General features: G+C 40.5%; 5 protein-coding genes across 5 annotated transcripts; 1 reads left to right on the forward strand and 4 right to left on the reverse strand.

Moving 5' to 3' along the window:
* Nucleotides 1-1900: 1900 nt before the first annotated feature.
* On the reverse strand, nt 1901-5865 carry LOC137730955 (cation/H(+) antiporter 19). The gene is made up of 3 exons (XM_068469975.2): nt 5294-5865; nt 4136-5137; nt 1901-3285 (listed from the first exon to the last, which is right to left on the reverse strand). The coding sequence occupies exons 1-3, from the start codon at nt 5480-5482 to the stop codon at nt 2023-2025; spliced, it is 2454 nt and encodes an 817-aa protein (XP_068326076.1). The 5' UTR covers nt 5483-5865; the 3' UTR covers nt 1901-2022.
* Nucleotides 5866-6007: 142 nt separating this feature from the next.
* Nucleotides 6008-7997, reverse strand: LOC137730954 (large ribosomal subunit protein uL18c). Its single transcript, XM_068469974.2, has 3 exons — nt 7694-7997; nt 6843-7004; nt 6008-6386 (listed from the first exon to the last, which is right to left on the reverse strand). The coding sequence occupies exons 1-3, from the start codon at nt 7868-7870 to the stop codon at nt 6237-6239; spliced, it is 489 nt and encodes a 162-aa protein (XP_068326075.1). The 5' UTR covers nt 7871-7997; the 3' UTR covers nt 6008-6236.
* A 611-nt stretch (nt 7998-8608) lies between these two features.
* Nucleotides 8609-13954, reverse strand: LOC137731913 (DEA(D/H)-box RNA helicase family protein). The gene is made up of 8 exons (XM_068471173.2): nt 12834-13954; nt 12010-12641; nt 11319-11513; nt 10694-10881; nt 9870-10083; nt 9448-9579; nt 9119-9294; nt 8609-8983 (listed from the first exon to the last, which is right to left on the reverse strand). The coding sequence occupies exons 1-8, from the start codon at nt 13120-13122 to the stop codon at nt 8746-8748; spliced, it is 2064 nt and encodes a 687-aa protein (XP_068327274.1). The 5' UTR covers nt 13123-13954; the 3' UTR covers nt 8609-8745.
* Nucleotides 13955-13989: 35 nt separating this feature from the next.
* LOC137732223 (rhomboid-like protein 14, mitochondrial) lies at nt 13990-15886 on the reverse strand. Its single transcript, XM_068471524.2, has 2 exons — nt 15544-15886; nt 13990-15076 (listed from the first exon to the last, which is right to left on the reverse strand). The coding sequence occupies exons 1-2, from the start codon at nt 15754-15756 to the stop codon at nt 14285-14287; spliced, it is 1005 nt and encodes a 334-aa protein (XP_068327625.1). The 5' UTR covers nt 15757-15886; the 3' UTR covers nt 13990-14284.
* Nucleotides 15887-16458: 572 nt separating this feature from the next.
* On the forward strand, nt 16459-19051 carry LOC137731523 (F-box/kelch-repeat protein At1g16250). Its single transcript, XM_068470648.2, has 4 exons — nt 16459-16787; nt 16903-17024; nt 17358-17933; nt 18303-19051. Coding segments are annotated over exons 2-4 (1161 nt in total). The 5' UTR covers nt 16459-16787; nt 16903-17022; the 3' UTR covers nt 18886-19051.
* The last annotated feature ends 361 nt before the right edge of the window (nt 19052-19412 follow it).

A 19412-nucleotide genomic window follows, 5' to 3' on the forward strand; every position in this document is an offset into this window, starting at 1 on the left:
TTGAGGATAGGAGGATTTGAACATTGAGTACAAGAGGGTTGAGCACACCGTTGTTTACATTTAGCACCACCTCACAATACACCGGTATTATAGTGAAAAAGGCAATGGATAAACCCGTTGTTGAAGACTAAAAATTCTAGTAGTGATTTCAAAAGGATGGAATTACTACTAATTACATCGATATTGTCTCTTAATTTGAATCTTATCATTAGGTGATAAGATATAATAATGATTTATGAATCTTATCGTTAGGCGGCTGTTGTGCTAGTTTAACTATCTTGATCGTTACTAGATCGAACGGAAATCACTTCATGGGCTGAAAGAAGTTGCATTTAACTGTTTTTGCGATTTGGTTTACCGCCTGCGTGACAACAACTGTAATAGTTTTTGTTCATAAAGAACGCGAGGGAACGGAAATTGACACAGCGTTGCTGAAGAATGTGTTGGATGTAGGACAGGTTCAACATGTTGCATGCCAGGTTCAAAGTCGTCGGAGATTCCAGCAAAATTTTGATATAAATTGAACTTGATCATTTCAAATTACAGATTGTTTAATAGTTCATATAGAAAAAATCAACTTTTTTTAAATAATGAATCAATTTAGTAAATGATTTGCACTCAGTGACTAAAACGAATAAGAACTTGATAAGAAATTGTTGATCCTAAAAACTACCAAGCTTAAGTGGTACGTAGGCCGAGTAATTAATAAGCTAACTACGTCATTTGGTTATGTGCGGGACGTGCCAACTCGTTGGCCGAGTTCAATCGGGGAGTAAAATATGTTGATGTGGTGTTGGGCACGCTGCTGACTTCTTGATCTTGCGACTGTGGCCGAGGAAGGAACACGTCTTGGTCTTCGGGTTCTAGAGCTTGAAGACAAGGTTGCTAGTTCTGCAAAGTTCAATTTTAAATTCGGCTTTCAATGTGCTGAATGTAGTAACCTGGTAACATCTCACTTCGTTAAGAAGGCTGATGAGATGACCTCTACCAACAAGCATTCAGAAATCCTTGTTGACCGAAACGTGGATAAATAACCAGTCAATCTTCAATCAGATTTGTTGAGAAGTTTTGTGCAGGGTAATGTGTGTGTTGATTTGGGAAGGACCCTCTTAATCGTATGCCGCTTGGTATTTATACAGACCTGCATGCAAACCGGTCTCAATTGCACAGTGACTAGTCTTTATTTGTTGCTGCTGACCACGCACTTATCCCGTGCATAATTACAATAATAAATGAAGTTCTGAAAACTTTATCTCAAATGCACATAAGTCCACGCCTTATCACATCAATCAAAGCATGATCCCATCTTTTCCCTCATGACATTCTGTACAATCTTTTTCAAAGATTCAATCCTAATTGCGTTATCACCATCGTTCAAAATCCACGTGTTCCTTTGTAGAAAAACCTGATGCAGTCCCACTTCATCTCCGCATCTTGTATGCAATCCCAGCTTTTACTGGATGTGATAATGCATGCAATTTCATTAATCCCATTTAATTAAAATACTTGACATTGGCCAAGATACTCGGTGGCTATGATTCTTCCATATTGTTTGAACTACTCCGTGCTTGAATTATTGGAAGATAGTGTCCAATACACTTCAAAACTCCAATAAGAGAATCCCGAACAGACCCGTGGAGAAAGAAAGTTCCTTGATTTCAATCTGCACTCTTCAAGCTCATTTTAATATTTTCACAATATAATTACTACAATAATCCAATAGTAATATCTAAAATAAAATATTAGAAACAGGCCACTAATGCCTAATTGGGTATAAAGTTGATTACATTCCAACGTCTAGAATTCTTCATAATCATCCGACGGTCTCGATTGTTTAAATCGAAAATATAAAATCAGATCTAAACAGAAATACAAGTAATTAAATTTTGACTATAGAATATAGATCGTTTCCTAATTGAATATATAATCAAGGATTGGAAAGGTTAATAAGGTTCTTATTTCTGCTTTATAAATGGAATACTCAATTAATTATTCATCTCTCGCACATTTAGAAGCAAACGATCAAGCCATTGGTGTATCCGGCATCTCATAGTCAGCTTCCTCCACCACAAGCGGCTGCGACGACGTGGGATTATACTGTTGAAACACCACAACGGACGCTGTGGACGAAAAGTCTGACGACGCCAAGAAGCTTCCCACCGGCCCCAACTCCGCGCAGTCACTCGAACTGTCCACCAACGGCGCCGTCGGAGGCATTCTCCCCACAATAAACAAATTGACATTTTTAGCCATCGATTTCAACACGACACAAATCTCCGCCTTGCTGTCCACCACCTTCTCCTCGTACAACATCGACGGCTCCCCGCCGCCCTCCTTATTCCCACTATTCTTCATCACATTCATGTACTCCGCTAAAAGCGACTCGTCGTCCCCCTTCTGGTCGCCGCCGCAGTCTTCCTCTTTCAAAATCCCCTTGTTCTTGTCAGAAGTTATCCCGACCAATTTCGCGCCAAAATTCAACGTCTTTCCTTGTGGGGCCACAAACCGAATCAATGTCATCACAATCCCGGGATGCTCTGCCAGCCTCATTCCGTACGCCAACGCCTCCCTGTCGTCCCGCCCTCCGAAAAACGCCACCATAATATTATACGACACCTCGCTGGCCGAAACCTGGGCTGTTCCGCCAAGACCCCTGTCCACCAAAATCCCAACGGAGCAGGGAGCGTGTTTAAGCACACGCTCGTTGACCGATCTAAACGCGTTTCCTAGAGACTCCATGTTGCCGTCGAGCCTCTGGTGTTTGTGAAACGGGAGTAAAATCACGGCGGCATTCTTTTGGTGGGCGCTGGCGCAGATGTCCTCATGGATGTTGTCGAGGGAGGAGATGGCGGTCATGGGGCGGACCTTGACGGAGCTGAGCTTTTCGTAAGCCTCGAATGCAATGACCATTTGGTCCTTGTTGTTTTCGTCGTTTTTTTTGTTCCAGAAGGGGAGGCCGTTGTTGCGGGCCTTGTGGACCATGGAGATGGCGGAGGAGCGCTCTGACAGCTCCATGAGATGCATGGCGTAGACGGTGAGGCGGCCGCGCTTGCGGGTTCCGCGGGAGGACTCGATGAGGTTGATCACGGTGGGGATGTTGCGGGTGCTGTGGAAGCAGGCCAGCATTCGGAGCTCCGTGTCAGGGTTCTTGCGGAAGACGCTGCGGTGCTTGTAGGGGGCGCCTCGGCGTGCTGGCTTGTAGACTGCCATTACTAGTGGGGTGGTGATGAAGGTGGTGAATAACGCCATTAGGACGAAGATGGCGAAGGTTTGGTCGTTTAGCACCTGCCATGCGTACAGTGGTGACGCATAAATTAGATTGTAAATTAAAATTGTGTAATCTAATAACTAACAATATGTGGAGAGAAGTCAAGGTTTGTGTGTGACATTACTGATCACCACTATTCTAAAAATATCCGTTTAAATTCCATTTAAACATGAAAGATTGACCACCGTTCTGATTAATTCTTAAGTACTTAAAAATTAAGAAATAGTATATAAACTTGTCTAGGCGCTTCCTAAGCTGCTTAGACACCTAGACTAGGTTCATGCCCGCCGCCTAAGATCTAATTCTTTTAGAACTTTGATGAATTACTGACACAATATGAACTGACAATACTATACAATTGTAAATGTAAAATTGATTCCCCACCAATAAAAGTCGTAAGTTTACTAGATCTAAATTGACTTTCCACCAAATAATTAGCAACTGTAATGCTATGTGTATGACATTTTACCCACCCACATAAGTGAACATTTATGAAAACCTAATTTCATAGTTGACTACAATAAAATTTTCTTACCATGACTAAGTAGACACTAAATAATTTTCAATGCATGAACTCTTGTTAATTACCAATTTTTCTCTATATATACTAGGAATCCAAGAATCATTAAGATTTTTTCTTTTAATTTTATTCAGCAGAACAAATGTGTTTATACACACATCAGAATCTTAATTATTAAAAATAAATAAATTCAAAATAAGATTAACATAATTAAATAACATACTGATACAAAATTTGGTGTGTGTAGCAACACTCGTATTAGAACCATATTAGAGGTGAATGTGTTAAATTAAACCAAATTTAATTCTTTTGAGAAGAATTTAGAGTGATATAATTATAACTATAACCTTTCTATCCTTTCCAATATTGAGGACAATGAGCTCCACCAGTCCCTTGGTGTTCATCAGAAACCCAAGTGCCAACGCCTCCCTGAACGGCACCTTACACACCATCGACACCGTCACCGTCCCCACAATCTTCCCGAAAGACGCCGTGAATATAACCAGCAGCAGCAGCGCCCACGACTGCCCGCCGCTGATGGTCGCCACGTTGGTCTTCAGCCCACTCGACACGAAATATAGCGGCAGGAAAAGCCCCGACACCAGATCCTCTAGCTTCTCTATCAGCACCCCGGCGAACGGCCCCTCCTTCGGGACTATTATCCCAACCACGAACGCGCCGAACAGCGCGTGTATCCCAATTACGTCCGTCACGAAACTCGCCGACAGGACGAGGGACAACGTGATGCATATGTAGAGCTCCCTCACCGGCTCCCCATCGGGGGACCGCCTCGCCATCATGGCTAGGAGGGGTCTTAGGGCGATGACGCAGAAGCCAACGAAGCCGGCCCCGGATACTAGGACCCACACGGAGACGAGCGGGGAGGTGTTGGTTCCGGTAAGGGCGATGGCCAGGGCGAGGAGGATCCAGGCTGCGACGTCGTTCACTGCGGCGGCCGACATGGCGATGCGGCCGACGTCAGTGGTGAGGAGCTTGAGCTCGGCGAGGATGCGGGCGAGGACGGGAAAGGCGGTGATGGAGAGGGCGACGCCGATGAAGACGAGGAAGGGGCCTTGGCTGACTCCTTTGGAGACGGTGGCGCGGAGTGCGAAGGAGGTGAAGACGCCGAGAACGAAAGGGAGGGTGATTCCTGCGACGGCGATGCCTAGGGATTTCTTACCGGTGCGGCGAATGGCGCGGATGTCGAGTTCGAGGCCGACGAGGAACAAGAAGAAGAGGAGTCCGATGTTTGCCACTGTGTCCAGTACAGTCATGGCTTTTGCCGGGAAAACGGTGTGTAGAAACTTCTGGCTTCTCCCAAATGCCGACGGCCCAAGCAATATCCCTCCCTACAATTATATGTGCGTGCATGCATGAACGACAAATATATTGGGTTACAAAAGCAAAACAAAGAATGTTCTCTTACCAGACAATCTGAAACGCAACATGATTATGTTGCTAAATCGTGAATTTGAATCATTGATCAGGTTAACGAAAGAACTTACAATGACTTCGGCTATAACTCGAGGTTGCCGCAGAGGTTTAAGAAGGAATGCAAGTGTTCTGGTGAAAACAACGACCAAGACAATCTGGACGATGAGTAAGGGAATAGCAAAATCCAGGGGATTTTCGCCTTGAAACGATCCATTGGATGTTGCCTTCATGGGGGCAACCAGCGGTGGCGGCGGAGCCATCTTCAGATCGATTGAATTGGTCAGAGATTTAAGAGATCACCACACACACAATGGATCTGCCGGCCGCACCAACATTCCAGTGAGTAGAAATCAATTGATGGAGAAATGAACCAACTCAAATTTTCTTTTCTTTTGACATGATGAAGATAATCTCAGGACGCTAGATGCTTGACGTTGGACGGCTTACATGAGGATCTCCGGCGGTTGATCTCTGCATGTGTGTAACTGTAATTTGGTTTGATTCGAAACAGACTGTGGAGAGTGAACAGGAGAAGCTAGCACAGCAAAGGGGAGAGAAAAGTGATACAAATAAAACCAACATACTATTTATAGCAAATGATAACAAATTCAACGCTTTCTTTGCTTGGGAGTTGGGGAAGTGCCTGCTGATTCCTCCTTCCCCTCCCACATGTGGTTAATGTTAGTTTGAAAAAAATAATTTCAACCTGAATTTGTTTCAACTCCGATCTCAAATGACCGAACAAATCTCAAGTTTGAATGCAATGCCCTAATGAGTCAATCATCAAGATACAAACTAATCACCACATATAAGAATTTCATCTCCGATGCGTATAATTTTCAGGGATACAAACTGAATTGGAAAGAAAATTGACAGCGTCTCAATGTCAAATGTTCAATTAACTAGGTTACAGCAACTCTGCTTACACGTTGATACATCCTTCCATCCAAATCTTTTACAAAAACTACAAAAGGGGTACGACGGTCCAAAATAGGATTGAAGTATTTCATGATCTTAGAACTGAAGGCCGTGTTCCCTGGCTGCATCAGCAAGGGCTTGCACACGTCCATGATATGGGTATCCACCACGGTCAAAGGCCACCTTTGAGATCCCTTTCTCCAAACATGACTTTGCAATGACTTCTCCTACCTTCTTTGCTACTTCCTGATGCCACATAGCTTGAATAGATCAGGAATTTTGTTTAACAAACATCAAAGCTAGGCAACGAGTTTTATCAAATAGAATCGACATAATACCAAATCATAAACGAACGATCAAAACCTAAGCTGAACTATAAGACTTTTTTTTTATTTTTTCCAGCTGTTAAGTTTATTACTACATCATTTATGATAAATCAATGAATTGGAATTAATGTATCTTAATGTCAAACAATAAAAGACAACAGGTATAAGGAGCTGGTGATTTGATGATATGTTAACAGTTTAACTGAGAAGTACAGTTCAGAAAATAAAGCTAACGGAAAGTTTTCAGAAAATATGGCTATCTATTGATGAATTCCATCACAGAGATGTACATCTGCAATAAAGTTTTCAGACTAAAGAACTGCATGGCCTAGGAACAATATCGAACTTTATGTTCAACTGATATGTGTTAACTCACAATGGTAGGACCAGAAGTGTAGTCAAATTCTTCGGAGAGGGGTTTCTGCATCGTTGAAGCCGAAGCAAGTGTGTGCATCTTGCTATCATCAATCACTTGGACATAGATATGCTTGTGGGAGCGGAAGACAGCCAGCCTGGGCCTTTCGGGAGTCCCTTCAACCTGAAAAGCAAACAGATGCGCCATCCATAATCAGAACAGGCAAATCAACCAAATTTTTGCAAAATGATCCGTTAGAGAAGAAACTAACAGAATCAAGGGAAAATATTCCACATAAGTTCATTTGCAAGGGTAAAGTTGAGGATTCGAGAGTGCATCAATGGTACTAATAAGAAGACAATCAAAGCTTCAAAATTTAACTTTAGGAAAGAACTGTCAACAAAAAGGCAATACATTAAACTTTCCGAATGAACATAGTAGCAAAGCCTGTGGAGAATATTGGGAGGCACCACTCATGGGAACCTTGCCTTTGCTACAAGCATTCGAGTTTTTCGAACCAAGATCCTATCAGTTAAGCTAATCTATGTTTAATCTGCTACATTCAACCGGAAACTCTGTATTTGGAAACTAGAACAAGCTAACCCAATTCATGTGATGTCAATTCACGAGGAGTTTCTGGCATATGAAATTGAAGGCACCCATTTTCCTGTTCTGGACACTCTACTCAGAAACTGACAAGCAAGAGTTTCTGGGTTGGGAACTTGGGAGGGAAGACGATAAGGGACAGTTAAGAAGATACAATCCGAAGGGACAACAATTTGTGCTGTAAAATTTTATCTTGAATTATGTGGGTTGGAAGTGAAGAAATCAAATTGCGGAAATTGGAGAGAAGAAGAAGTTGGGAAAGGTACCTTCTTTCTGATACGGGTATGGCGGGCGGTCCTGTCTTCTCTTTTGGTGGTGGCTTTGGCTTCCACGACAAGAGACCGAGACTGAGGCCTTGGAGACGGAGTCGCCGCCACTCCCACGACCTGAGGACGCAGCCATAGCTGCTGAGAAGACGCTAGGAACGAAAGCGAAGCTGACATTGTACTGTATCTCTCTTTCTCTCTCTATCTATCTTCGTCTCTCGGTGCGTGTCTCTCTCCCTGAGTATTTCTAAAACCCAATTCTGCAATTTGGAACCTTATCCATCCCCCACCATTTATCCACTCTGTTATTCCTTCGTTTTGACCCTTTTTTTTCCCCAAAGCCCATGGGTTTTGTTTTATTTTTTCATTACCTTGATTGAAAAAATTTATTTTTGAGGAATAGAACATGAAATCGATGTTTTGGAAGTTTACATGGGGTAAGACTTTATATTTTTCAATGTTTTAGTGTTCTCGATGATATCGGCATGCTTATAGTTGGTTATGAAGTTAATGCATAATCAATTATGCTATGCATTTCCAGATCACTTTTTGCTACAAAGTGATCGATTCTAAATTTTTGTTTTTTGATGGAATTCTTAAATATAAATCTTCGTTCTTTGAAAGGGACGAGAAACAACATAGAAACCACCTCATTATTCGAATAAGTGAAGAGTGTGGGGCGTTAAAATAAAAACACAAAATATGTATTTGCACCTAAGATGGGAAAAATGTGGAGTGTAGATAAAAACTGTGAGCTGTCAATAAAACAAGTCAGAACTATATGTGAAAAGGCCACTTCAAATCTTTATTCTTTATTTTGGAATTTTTCGCTCAAAACGAAATGATAATTTCAGACATTAACACGTATACTACCGGAGTTGTGTAACTGCACAACCAATGCTTACACGGTTAAAATGATATTAACTTGTTGGTTAATTTAATTAAAAAAAATGAATTGCTCATATGAAAGCATATTGCACTTGTTTTCTGAAAGCCAAGCGTATGTCAAGAAAATTGGTCATGTTTCTTTTACAAGCAGGCAAAAAAGCCTTTTAGTACAAAAGCTCATATGCAGCTGGTACATCGTGCACCGGGTGACCTTTCCGGTTTCTTTCCATTATCTTTCCCGCAAGGGAGACTTGTTTCCCCACCACAAAGATGAACGCCTTACCGATTCCTCCAGCACCTCGGGCAGTTCTTCCAACACGTCGTACATACTCACTTGGATCGCGGGGGAAGTCAAAGAGTATAACATGATCCACACCAGTAAAGTCGATTCCACGCGATGCTCTGCCAAATATTTCATAAACGTCAACTTGATGTATGCTATATGACTCGTTTTTATGGAACCAGTAATGACCCAGTCTATACTTATTATGCAAAGTTCAGTACAGGAAATGATACAGAGGCAACGGAAATTGCTACCTATCAGTGCAAACCAAAAACTGTGAGACTTCCTTTGAATGAGAATTGGTGAACTCCTCCATATTTGCGAGTCTTGATCCTTGGGCCAAGGCAGAGTGGAATGGTAGAACCCGAACACGAGTTCCACTTCTGTCAAAACGTGTTAATATATTCTCAACTTTTCTGCACGTCTCAATCTGCAAATAGGCAAGGAAAAGCTAACCTGAGTACTTTCTTAAGTGAGTTGAGAAGAAATTTAGTTCCATATACATAGAATCAGAAAGGCTTGTAAATGCACACAATCCCAGGTACACGGTAAGCCATGCAAAAGGGAAAAGGTTTTGCGTTACCTTGTTGCAGAAAATTATCGATTTGGGAACTGGACTTCCCTCCACAAGCTGTAGAAGAGCAGATTTCTTATTTGAGAATGCCTTCTCTGGAGATCTTTCACTTCCATCATCTCCACTGCAATCTACAAGCACCTGGACATGAACCATGATTATCAAAATCCCGTCATTATGGAGTAACGTAAAGCTCTTCAGTTCTAATAAAATGAAATTTGATGGGAAGCTAGGAAAAAATTTGAACAAAAGTAAAACTATTAATGCAGCAACAATAAGAACACCTTTTTTCTCCAACAATTGAAGGTGATAATTTGTTCTTGACATGTTATGAAACTGCATAAACCATAGAATAAGAGCCTTCATACTCACCTCATTACCAGGATTACATTCTAGAACCATTGTATACACAACAGGATAACTATACTAACCTCTTCAAGGCCAGAGCTTATACGGTGCATTCCAGGTGCCATGACTACTTTACAATCAGGAAAGGATTCAACCAATTTGTTGTAAATTCCAAGGGGTAACGTTGCAGTCACAAAAAGATATTGCATGGTAACAGGTGCAGAATTGATTAAACTTTCCAGTGCTGCTTCAAAATCCTCATCATTAAAGAGTATATCTACCTCATCCAGTACAGCGCTGCAGCAAAGAGGTTCTAATATATTAACACCAGTAACATATATTGTCATACATTGATGTTCCACCAAACAAAAGCACGAAATACAAAACAAATACATATAGAGATTGAGTAGTCAACAACATCAACATCACCAAGAACTCCTAATCTATTATTTAAACTTCACCTAGATTAATTCTGGATGACTGAGTGAATTTACTCATCAAAGTGAAGGAATCATATCAAGGTACAACAATTTAAGACGATCTTTATTTTTGGGCGGAAATGACAATTATAATATACACAACAAAACAATCAAGCTAGGTAATAAATACAGACAATTGAAATCAAGGTTCATAGACTCCCAGAGTAGTTAAATAAATTTTATGACACTTTGACAACACAGACTACAAGAGCCCATCCAAGAAAATCCTTAGTTACTTATTCATGTCTTATGAATAAGCAAGAATGACAAACAAGATACATTGCTGCTTGATACACTCGCAAGAAATAAAAGCAGTACATTAGCGAGTACGCAAAATATGCACCAATGAAATTCAAATTACAAAGGAGCTTTAATTTATCAACCCAGAGATATACTTATACAGAAAAGTCAAAGAAAAACTGGGTTACCATCTTAGATTTGATAAGTGCACGAAGCCCTCTTTAATCAGATACATAAACCGACCAGGTGTTGCTATTAAGATATCCACACCTTGTTCTAAACTTTCCATCTGAGTTTTCTGCCGATGACCACCAGTTACAACCATAGACCTAACTGGAACCCCAAATTTTGACATTGAACGGCAAACACCCAAAACCTGCAAGAGTACACTTGCATTGTCACAAGATGATATACCATAAAGTGGGATGAAATAAGAACAAATATTCATTATATTCTTTTAAATGTATAATCTTTTGGAGCTCCAAAAGAATGAGTGAAGGTAAATCAAGAAAACCAGAGATATACAGTAAAATATACAAGTAGATTTTTTTGAACTTGTAGATTTTTCCTCCGTTCTCTTTTAAAAAAAAAACAATTCTTGTTGAGCTTGTGCTGTACTGTTCTGCTGGCAGTTATTTTAAGTTACAAATTTCTCATCTACAAACACATGCATATACATGTAGGCAAACCTCAGAGAACCAGGCCAAACAACTAAGAGCTGGCAATAAACTAATATGCTCAGAAAACTGTTGTTCAACCAGCATGAGCAAAGATCAAGATGGACAACAAATATTAAAACCAACAGCAACTGACCTGAGAAGCTAACTCAGCAGTTGGTACCAGTATAACAACTCGAGGACTCATTGACGAGGACTTGCTCAGCCCTTGAAGTTCTTCTTCCCTTATACGCTGAATTACTGGAGCAAGGTAAGCTAATGTCTTGCCAGATCCACTTTGGTCTGCTATAATAGACGTTTTCCCCTCAACAACAGGACCAAATGCCATGGCCTGCAGTTATACAAGATGTGTAACACAAGAAACTGTACTTGAAAAAATGTAACTAGGTATTCATCAAATATAAGTTACCAATACGAAACATTTTCAAGGTACATCCTTGTCTAGGTTGACTAAGCATGAACTTTTTTAGTTACCAATAGGACGGTGGAACTTGCTAACTTTTCCAAGTGAAGCAATCTCAGTATTAGAAATAGAAAAGAGACGACCCTTCCAAATAAGACGACAACAACCTAACTACACAAACATAACTAAACAAGATAGGAAGGAATCGGTGATGAAATAGAATCAAACAGCGACATATGAAAGCTGCAACAAATTAAAGATGATTCTAACAGCTTGGAATGAAATCTATAAGGTGGAAAATTATATATAATACTTCAGAGGATATTATATATGGGACATTTATTCAAGTGGATACATTTCAAACAAACAACCAAATAAACTATTCACATAATGTAAACTAAATATGGGAACAATGTTGATGTACCTGAATATGTGATGGGCGCTGGAAAAGCTGCCTCTTCAGACATTCAATCATATATTCACTGCAACCCACATCCCTGAAGGATTTTCGACTGAAAAAGTCATTGTCGGTGGAAAATTTCCTTCGCTGATTTAGGTCGGGCAACTCAGCCAAGTCATACATGGACCCTCCTCCATTGCCCCATCCTTTTGAGTGAGCAGAAGAAGAACCTCTTGGAGCTGAATCCTTTTGTCTGGCTATGTTGGTGTCAGACCTATAAGGCTTATGGTGCTCGTTTTGATTGTCAGAGATTGGCTCAAGACCATTTTCCGTCCTTTTCACAGGAGAATGGTCCATGTTGTTGGCTGTCCCCTTCCTCCGCCTCCTGTCCCTAAACTCTTTCGAGTGGGAATCACTTGAACGTCTTCCACCAAGACCGTGGGCATCTGCTTTGTTCTTTTTCCCATCAAATCCAAGTCTTGAACGGGGATTGACAAATGGTGGTGCATCTTGCACATTTACTTCATCATCACTTTCATCTATTTCTTGCTTAATCCGAGAAGGTTTCTCAGCTATAGATTTCACTCTATGTACTTTCAGCCTCCCGAAACTTTGAGCAACTCTCCTAGTAGTAGGTGCCGGTTGACGGTCATTACCTGTAAATGGTGGCACATGCTCAATTCCCACCCAAACAGGATAAACATATGTGCAGTTTGAAGCAGGACAATTATGTATGCTATAGCTACAGGTCTAATCAGACTCAAGTTGCTTAATTTCGGAAAAACCAACCAAGTATGTGAGATTTGCAGCAAAACCCAAATTGAAATTGAGGGAGAGAGAGAGAGGACCTGGATGGGTGGTAGTGTTTCTGGTGGTGGGAGTGGGAGGGGCATTTTTGTCTTGTCCGAGGACGATGAAATCGTCCATGAGGTCATAAGAAGCTTCTGCTGCAGCTATAGGGTTATCGGTGGGTCTCTGACTGAAACTGCAACTAATCCCCCATTTTCTCGTCTGATGAAGATAGAGACACTTGCTGCTGTGGGTTCCCGCCATCCATGATTCCGGTTCAAGGCGTTTTGGCCGCAGGAGGTGGTGGTGATGGTTGACTGCCGCCGGAGCAGGAACTTTGGCCAGCATTTCCACTATCTGAGTGTGAAATTGTGATAAAATGTGAAAGTGCAAGTCGTTGGAGTTGGAGTTGGATGGTGGAGGTGACAATTAACAACGGTTATCTCATTGCTGCTGCTCTGCTCCTGCTCCCCTTATCAGCAATCGAGCATCGTCTCTACTGGCTACTGTTAGAAGCCGCGCGGTTTTTAACACAAGGCACTGCCACTACATTACTGTGTCCGGCCCACACTAACCTTATTTTGGGCCTTATTTCTTCTTCTTTTTCTTGGTGTTACTGTAAGGGCCTTTCACAATCGTTTAAATGATTGTGGTACAGGAGTCAAGCATCGTGAGTTTCATATTGGTAATCTATTGTCGTTTATTTTTAAGGTATCGTATTTATGAATTTAATATATTAAACTCAAATTAAGAACCATTCTCCTAGCACTTAAATTTTCCGACCTACTGTATAAATTTAATTCCTATATTATTGATGTCACACTCAATTTTTTGGCCTTCTGTGGAAGTGTTACAGGGGGATCAAGCTTAATTTTATTCTTTGAAACCAATTATTCTTAAAATGGTCAATTTGCTCTCTAAAATTTTATTTTAGCCGATTCCTTCTCTGAATTATTATTTTAGTCGATTCCCTCTCTGAATTATTGTAGACAAGGCTCCTTGCACCCATTTGCTCTCCGCAAATAGTTTCGTTCTCTTCGTAATTTGATCGACGAAACTCTCTTGACCACCCATACTCTCTTACTTCCCTTTATCGTATAAACTTTCTCATCAAATCAATCTCAACCGTTAACAAATGTTTGATGATATATATGATCAGATAAATCCTCCTGTGGCCTTCATCAACTCTTTCTTCCTCTATAGAAATCAAGTAACTTTCATCAACTCTTCCTACTTATAGCATCTTGGAAGTATATATGTTCATACACAAAACATAAAAGCAGGCCATCCTACGACCATAGAATTCTCAAAGATCAGATTGCTCAAGACAACATGTTCAAAGTTTTAATCAAATGGATCGACAGAACAGCATAAGATCAGGTGCGAGCAATGATGACAGATAGAAACATTCAAATGAAATGGGAAGAGGGGAAGAAGGGGTATTTAAATTTACATGTCCGGCATTGCCAACACCACCTGGCATCTGTAACAAGCCTCATGAGTTAGGATCCTACCATCTACCAAATCTTTCCAACCTCCGCCGTCGTAACTCTTCCAAAGTAAGGTCACCGGAATAATGTGGTGATCGAGGTGAAATGCCACTGCCATTGCCATAGCCATCCCCTCTCCTATTTGTCGAACACATTTCACATACATCTAGCCAAGCAGAATTCTCATACGTACAAGCATGGCACCTCCAGAAACCAGTTACAGACATTCCTCTCTGACCCCCACCAACACGTCCTCTCCCGGATATTTGCCTCCGCGGAAACAAGCGCTGTAAAAACCTCACAGGCCATTTCAGCACACCAAAAACACCTCTGAAGATAGCAGTAAGCGGGTCAGAACCATTATATGAACCCCTCAGCCGGATATAGACAAGACCGGCAAGTATTCCACCCAAATGGCCAATAAAAGAGACACCAGGTACCAGCATTTGGGCAAGAGCTAATTCTGCCCACGCAGCATAATGTGACGGTATTGGAATTCCATACACATAACTGTTCTCGGTCTGTGAATTGAGCACAACCTTCATGGCAAAGAGAACCCCAGAAAACCCAATAGAGTATTCATAGTAGTAAGAATGGTCATAGTCGAAGAACATGAGTAGGGACTTGGAAATCAGCAGAGACATTCCTTGGGACATACCCAGCAGGACAGCAACCATGGATGCAAATTCAGCACTATCCATTGAAGATTCTAACTGGATCCCCTTCCATAACAGGGAGAGCATGTTGTAAACCAAGTGAGACTCTCCGGCGTGGTAGAAAGGCGACAAGAAGAACCGCTTCAAGTCCCCATACTGTTCAAACCAATTGCAAAAACAGCTTGCCCACATCAATGTATAACGTACCCAATTCACATATAAAATCAAAACTATACAATTTGCAGAAAAAAAAGAAACAACTTACCCAATATACAATGAACCCATTAAACCCAACTGACATATGAATCAAAACAACAAAAAGGTTGTGGCTTTCTAGAAGTTCTAACAGAAAATAATATTTCAAGTTCTATCATATACATGGACAGGACCGAAATTAGCACATTACAAACAATTTGGGGTTTTTCATAATTTAGAAATGTGAAAAATAAACTGGAAAGAGTAACAAAAAAGGGTTATTATTCACATTGTTCATATAATATTAGTAGAACAATCTAACAAAATATTACAATTCAAAATTTATTGCACATATGGAATTATTAAAAGGGCCAAAATTAAAAATTTACAACAATTTGGGGGGTTTTGAGTAAGAAATGAGAAATTACCTTGAGGATGACGTGAGGATTGAACCCGACTTCTTGAATAGATGGAAGAATATGGTCGAGAAAAGCTGGGCGCAAGTAGACGAGAGCGTTGGCGGCGATGAGTCCGGCGGTGACGCGCGGTTTCCGGTCGAGCCTGTAATACTCACTGACGGCGTGAAGTGCCAGCAGCGGCAGCATTCCGTTCGATCGCGGCCTTCGATTTCCAATCACCATTCTTGAGCTTCGAGCTGCGTTGGATTGGTTGATCTTCGAGCGCAACGGTCTCCTCTCTCGGATCGATTTGGCTTCTTGGTTCGCACGAAAAGCACCTTCCAGAGAGTCCAAGACGCTTCCGCTTGGCGGTTACAATTTTTTTCAGTTCTGTGATTTATTTTGTAGGACTCTGATCACGTGACTTGCGCGTGCATGAGAGGCTTCCGTAGTTTCGTGGGTTATGTTAAGAAATGGGCCGAACCGTAAGATTGCCCATTAACTCGTGACGCAAGCCCCGAGGCCGGCCTGCTATAAATTAATAGGAAAATTTTACCCCTATTATTATTTTTTTTTTAAACATACAATATTACCTACATTAATTGGTAAAAGAATGAATTTCTTTTCGTTGTGTCTTATGATGACCTTGATCTGATCTATCTCATCGACTCTCACTTTGATCATCAGCTTTCTTATTAATAAGGAGGAGTTATTCCTCAAAATATCATGATATAAATATACGGTATTTTGTTTTTATTAGCAACATCGTTTATATTATCAATCACTTTATTGAGATTATCTTTGTAAAAAATTTAATTAAAAACAAGATTGTTTAGTCAATCAAATATAGCAAATAGAGAAACATTTTATAATACTTTTATTATATCTGACCATATATTTTTATGCAAGTTGATGATTAAATAGTTTATAATATGAAATAATCACAATTCCACAAACATGTTGAAGAAGAACTCCTCATCCATTGATTAACCAAGTTAATACCTTGGTAGGGTTAGCGAGGGGAGTACATGATTATGTTATTCATTATGTTTACATCAACAAAAGAATATTTAGGTCGTCACGAAAAGTAAAAGAAAAAACCAATTTATCCCCAACTCCATCTTCTTCTTCATTTTTTATGAATCAAGCATTTCTGAAAGTAAGTGATGAGGGCCACAGAGGATTGGAGCCGCTGAAACTGCAAAGAAGCTAGCTTGGATTTGATTTTCTGCCCAGAATCCAGAAGGCCAACAATCCATTTACCTGCTATTTCTGTAAGTCTTCTCCCCCATTGAATTTTTTTTATTTTATTTTTTACATATTTCTCAATTTTAATGAATGAATTTTGTATTTCTGCTTAGTTATCTGAACCCCAATTCAAAATCGCAGGATATTCATCAGAAGGGTTTGATTTTCAAATTGGTATTTGATTTCTGTAGCGGAGTTGCCGATGCCCATTTCAGGTTGATAACCAAAAGGAGCCATTTTTTTTCTGGATATACTGAAAATATGTAAGAAATTGTTTCTCTCAGTTCTCAACTAACATATCAATTTTGCTCAGTAACAATGCCATGCTTAAGATTTTTAGAAATGGTGTAATGGGTCACTTCGAAATTCCGAATCTGAGCTGATGAATGAACTCTTATATGATTGTTACTACATAAAATCATTTTTTCTGTTGTTTGTTTTAGTTTTTAGTTTATATTTGGTAAATACAATTGTTGCTCTTTCAAAGAACTGGCCTTTATCTTGTCTATAGTTCCATATGCATGTAGTTTTTCCATTTTTTCGGTTTTCTAGTATTCGGTCTCAAGGATTTGGTTGGTTTATCTTTTGGAATATAGGGAGTCTTTGCACCGATGTATTATTCCTGGATTGTCTGATGATTTGGCGTTGAGATGCTTGGCAAAGTTGTCTCATGGGTACCATGGATTGCTTGAAACTGTCTCAAAGACGTGGAGAGATTTATTACGCAGCTCGGACTATGCCAACTATAAAGCTAGAAAAGGATGGTGTGGCGACTGGCTGTTTGTTCTTACAGAAGGATCTAACAATGAGTGGGTTGCTTATGATCCTGAAGCTGATAGGTGGCATCCTTTGCCAAAGATTCCCACCGCTCATGGTGACTGGAAACACTTTGGATTTTCAAGTATTGCTGTCTGCAACCGATTTTTCGTTATTGGAGGGTCCTATGCGCAGAATGATCCACCGGTTCCCCACCAAAAGTCTTTGGTAACAAATGGGGTGATGCAGTTTGATCCGTTTAAGAAACAATGGACCAGTGTGGCAAGCATGCTTACACCGCGTACTCATTTTGCATGTAGTGTTGTTTCTGGTAAAATTTACGTTGTTGGGGGCCGCAACTTATCTTGCACCCGAGGGCTTGCTCTTGCCGAGGTTTATGATCCTGTGGCTAATAAGTATGTTCCTATATTTGGCACTAATGTCTGAGATCTGATGTTACTATCACTGCTTCTGTCATTTTTACATATGGAAAAGTTTTTCGTTTTTCATTTCTTGCTATATTACATTTCGCCGTTTCTTTTTGAGCAAACTACTTCAGTCTTCCTTGAAGTTTGGTAAATTACTGACTTTTCTTATATTTATCTTGATCCCCCCCTCGTTAAAAGTGAGGCCCGACGGTATTAATAGCAGATAACCTAACGTGTACGCGTGGATGCATGTTTGTGATAATATTATAGCCAACTGATTCAGTTGTATTTCTTTCTTCTGTTTTCTTTCCTAATCTGGTAATTCTTTAATCGAGTTATGACTGTTGAAATTTTCAGATGGGAGGAGTTGCCACCCATGCTCAATCCTCAGATGGACTGCTTAGGCTTGTCATGCAAAGGCAGATTTCATGTTCTCAGTGATCAAGTAGGCCTGCCAGACCAAAATACCTCTGAGGTTTTTACTCCATCCGATGGAACATGGCGCACTGTGGAAGACATCTGGCCTTTTTCTAGGGCAATGCAATTTGCAGCTCAGGTGATCGGAGATAATCGAATATATACTGTTGTAGACTGGGGCGAGAGCTTGATTAAAACAAGGGATACTGAAAAGGGGGAGTGGTACACCATAGGCTCAGTTCCGTCGGTGATTTTTCATGATCACCCTCGGCCGCTGGAGGCTTTTGGCTACGGTTTTGCTGCCTTAAGGCACGAACTATATGTAATGGGAGGGAAGGCTCTCAAGTGGGAACAATCTGGTGCCGGGAGGTTTGACATTGTGAAGTTGGGTTTGGTGAGGGTTTGCAATCCATCGGCTAAGCCATTAAAATGGAGGGAAACTAGACCGATGATTGGGTCAGCTCGTGGCACCGTTATAGGGTGTGCATCCATGGAAGAAGAACCTTCATTTTTAACACGGTGAAGTTGTATCCCGACGATAAAATGGAGCGATTTCAGCTGACTGACTGAAATGGAAAACTTAAAAAGCCTATTAACTTTGGACTTTATTCTACTCTGTCCTCCGCATTTTCAAATCGGTTTTGAGCTTCTTTGAACTTTTAATTCATGTCAATGTTCTCAGTTAACAATTTCGTCGCAATTTTTCCTCAATTTCATCACCTACAATGCACATAACCGACTTTTAGGCGTATCACCATCAAGATACTACATTCGCAACAAAAATTAACTCTCAATTTGAAATTATTTCGAGAAGAATTGGAACTTACACATCGCACCATGTTCCGAGGCTTATATAGTACAAAATGGATGAAAATAAGTGACATAATAAACAGAACTGTGAATGAGAAAGACGTTAGTCCGAATTGAAAGTGTAAAATTTGATTATTTTTATTTTTTTGCAAAATCGATATTATTTACATTTAGGGAACGAGTGCGCTTAGAATTACAATGAGCTAATAATAATGTTTTTTAAATTCGTATTTGTTAAGA

Source organism: Pyrus communis, chromosome 16 (genome assembly GCF_041283825.1).
Source record: "Pyrus communis isolate YQ-2024b chromosome 16, ASM4128382v1, whole genome shotgun sequence".
Taxonomy (NCBI): domain Eukaryota; kingdom Viridiplantae; phylum Streptophyta; class Magnoliopsida; order Rosales; family Rosaceae; genus Pyrus; species Pyrus communis.

Bases quoted from the DNA above. Each gene is read 5' to 3' on its own strand.
- LOC137732223 (XM_068471524.2), bottom strand. From the start codon at position 15,756: ATGGTGATTGGAAATCGAAGGCCGCGATCGAACGGAATGCTGCCGCTG. The intron at 15,077-15,543 runs GTAATTTCTCAT...TGGTTTGAACAG, and splicing joins ATCCTCACGTCATCCTCAAG to TATGGGGACTTGAAGCGGTT.
- LOC137730955 (XM_068469975.2), bottom strand. From the start codon at position 5,482: ATGGCTCCGCCGCCACCGCTGGTTGCCCCCATGAAGGCAACATCCAAT. The intron at 5,138-5,293 runs GTAAGTTCTTTC...ATATAATTGTAG, and splicing joins GAGTTATAGCCGAAGTCATT to GGAGGGATATTGCTTGGGCC. The intron at 3,286-4,135 runs GTTATAGTTATA...TACGCATGGCAG, and splicing joins ATATTGGAAAGGATAGAAAG to GTGCTAAACGACCAAACCTT.
- LOC137731523 (XM_068470648.2), top strand. The intron at 17,934-18,302 runs GTATGTTCCTAT...TGAAATTTTCAG, and splicing joins TATGATCCTGTGGCTAATAA to ATGGGAGGAGTTGCCACCCA.
- LOC137731913 (XM_068471173.2), bottom strand. From the start codon at position 13,122: ATGCTGGCCAAAGTTCCTGCTCCGGCGGCAGTCAACCATCACCACCAC. The intron at 10,084-10,693 runs GTAACCCAGTTT...TCTTTGCTGCAG, and splicing joins CACTTATCAAATCTAAGATG to CGCTGTACTGGATGAGGTAG. The intron at 8,984-9,118 runs GTAGCAATTTCC...AATATTTGGCAG, and splicing joins TTTTTGGTTTGCACTGATAG to AGCATCGCGTGGAATCGACT.
- LOC137730954 (XM_068469974.2), bottom strand. From the start codon at position 7,870: ATGTCAGCTTCGCTTTCGTTCCTAGCGTCTTCTCAGCAGCTATGGCTG. The intron at 7,005-7,693 runs GTACCTTTCCCA...TTTGCTTTTCAG, and splicing joins ATACCCGTATCAGAAAGAAG to GTTGAAGGGACTCCCGAAAG. The intron at 6,387-6,842 runs GTGAGTTAACAC...ATGTGGCATCAG, and splicing joins ACACTTCTGGTCCTACCATT to GAAGTAGCAAAGAAGGTAGG.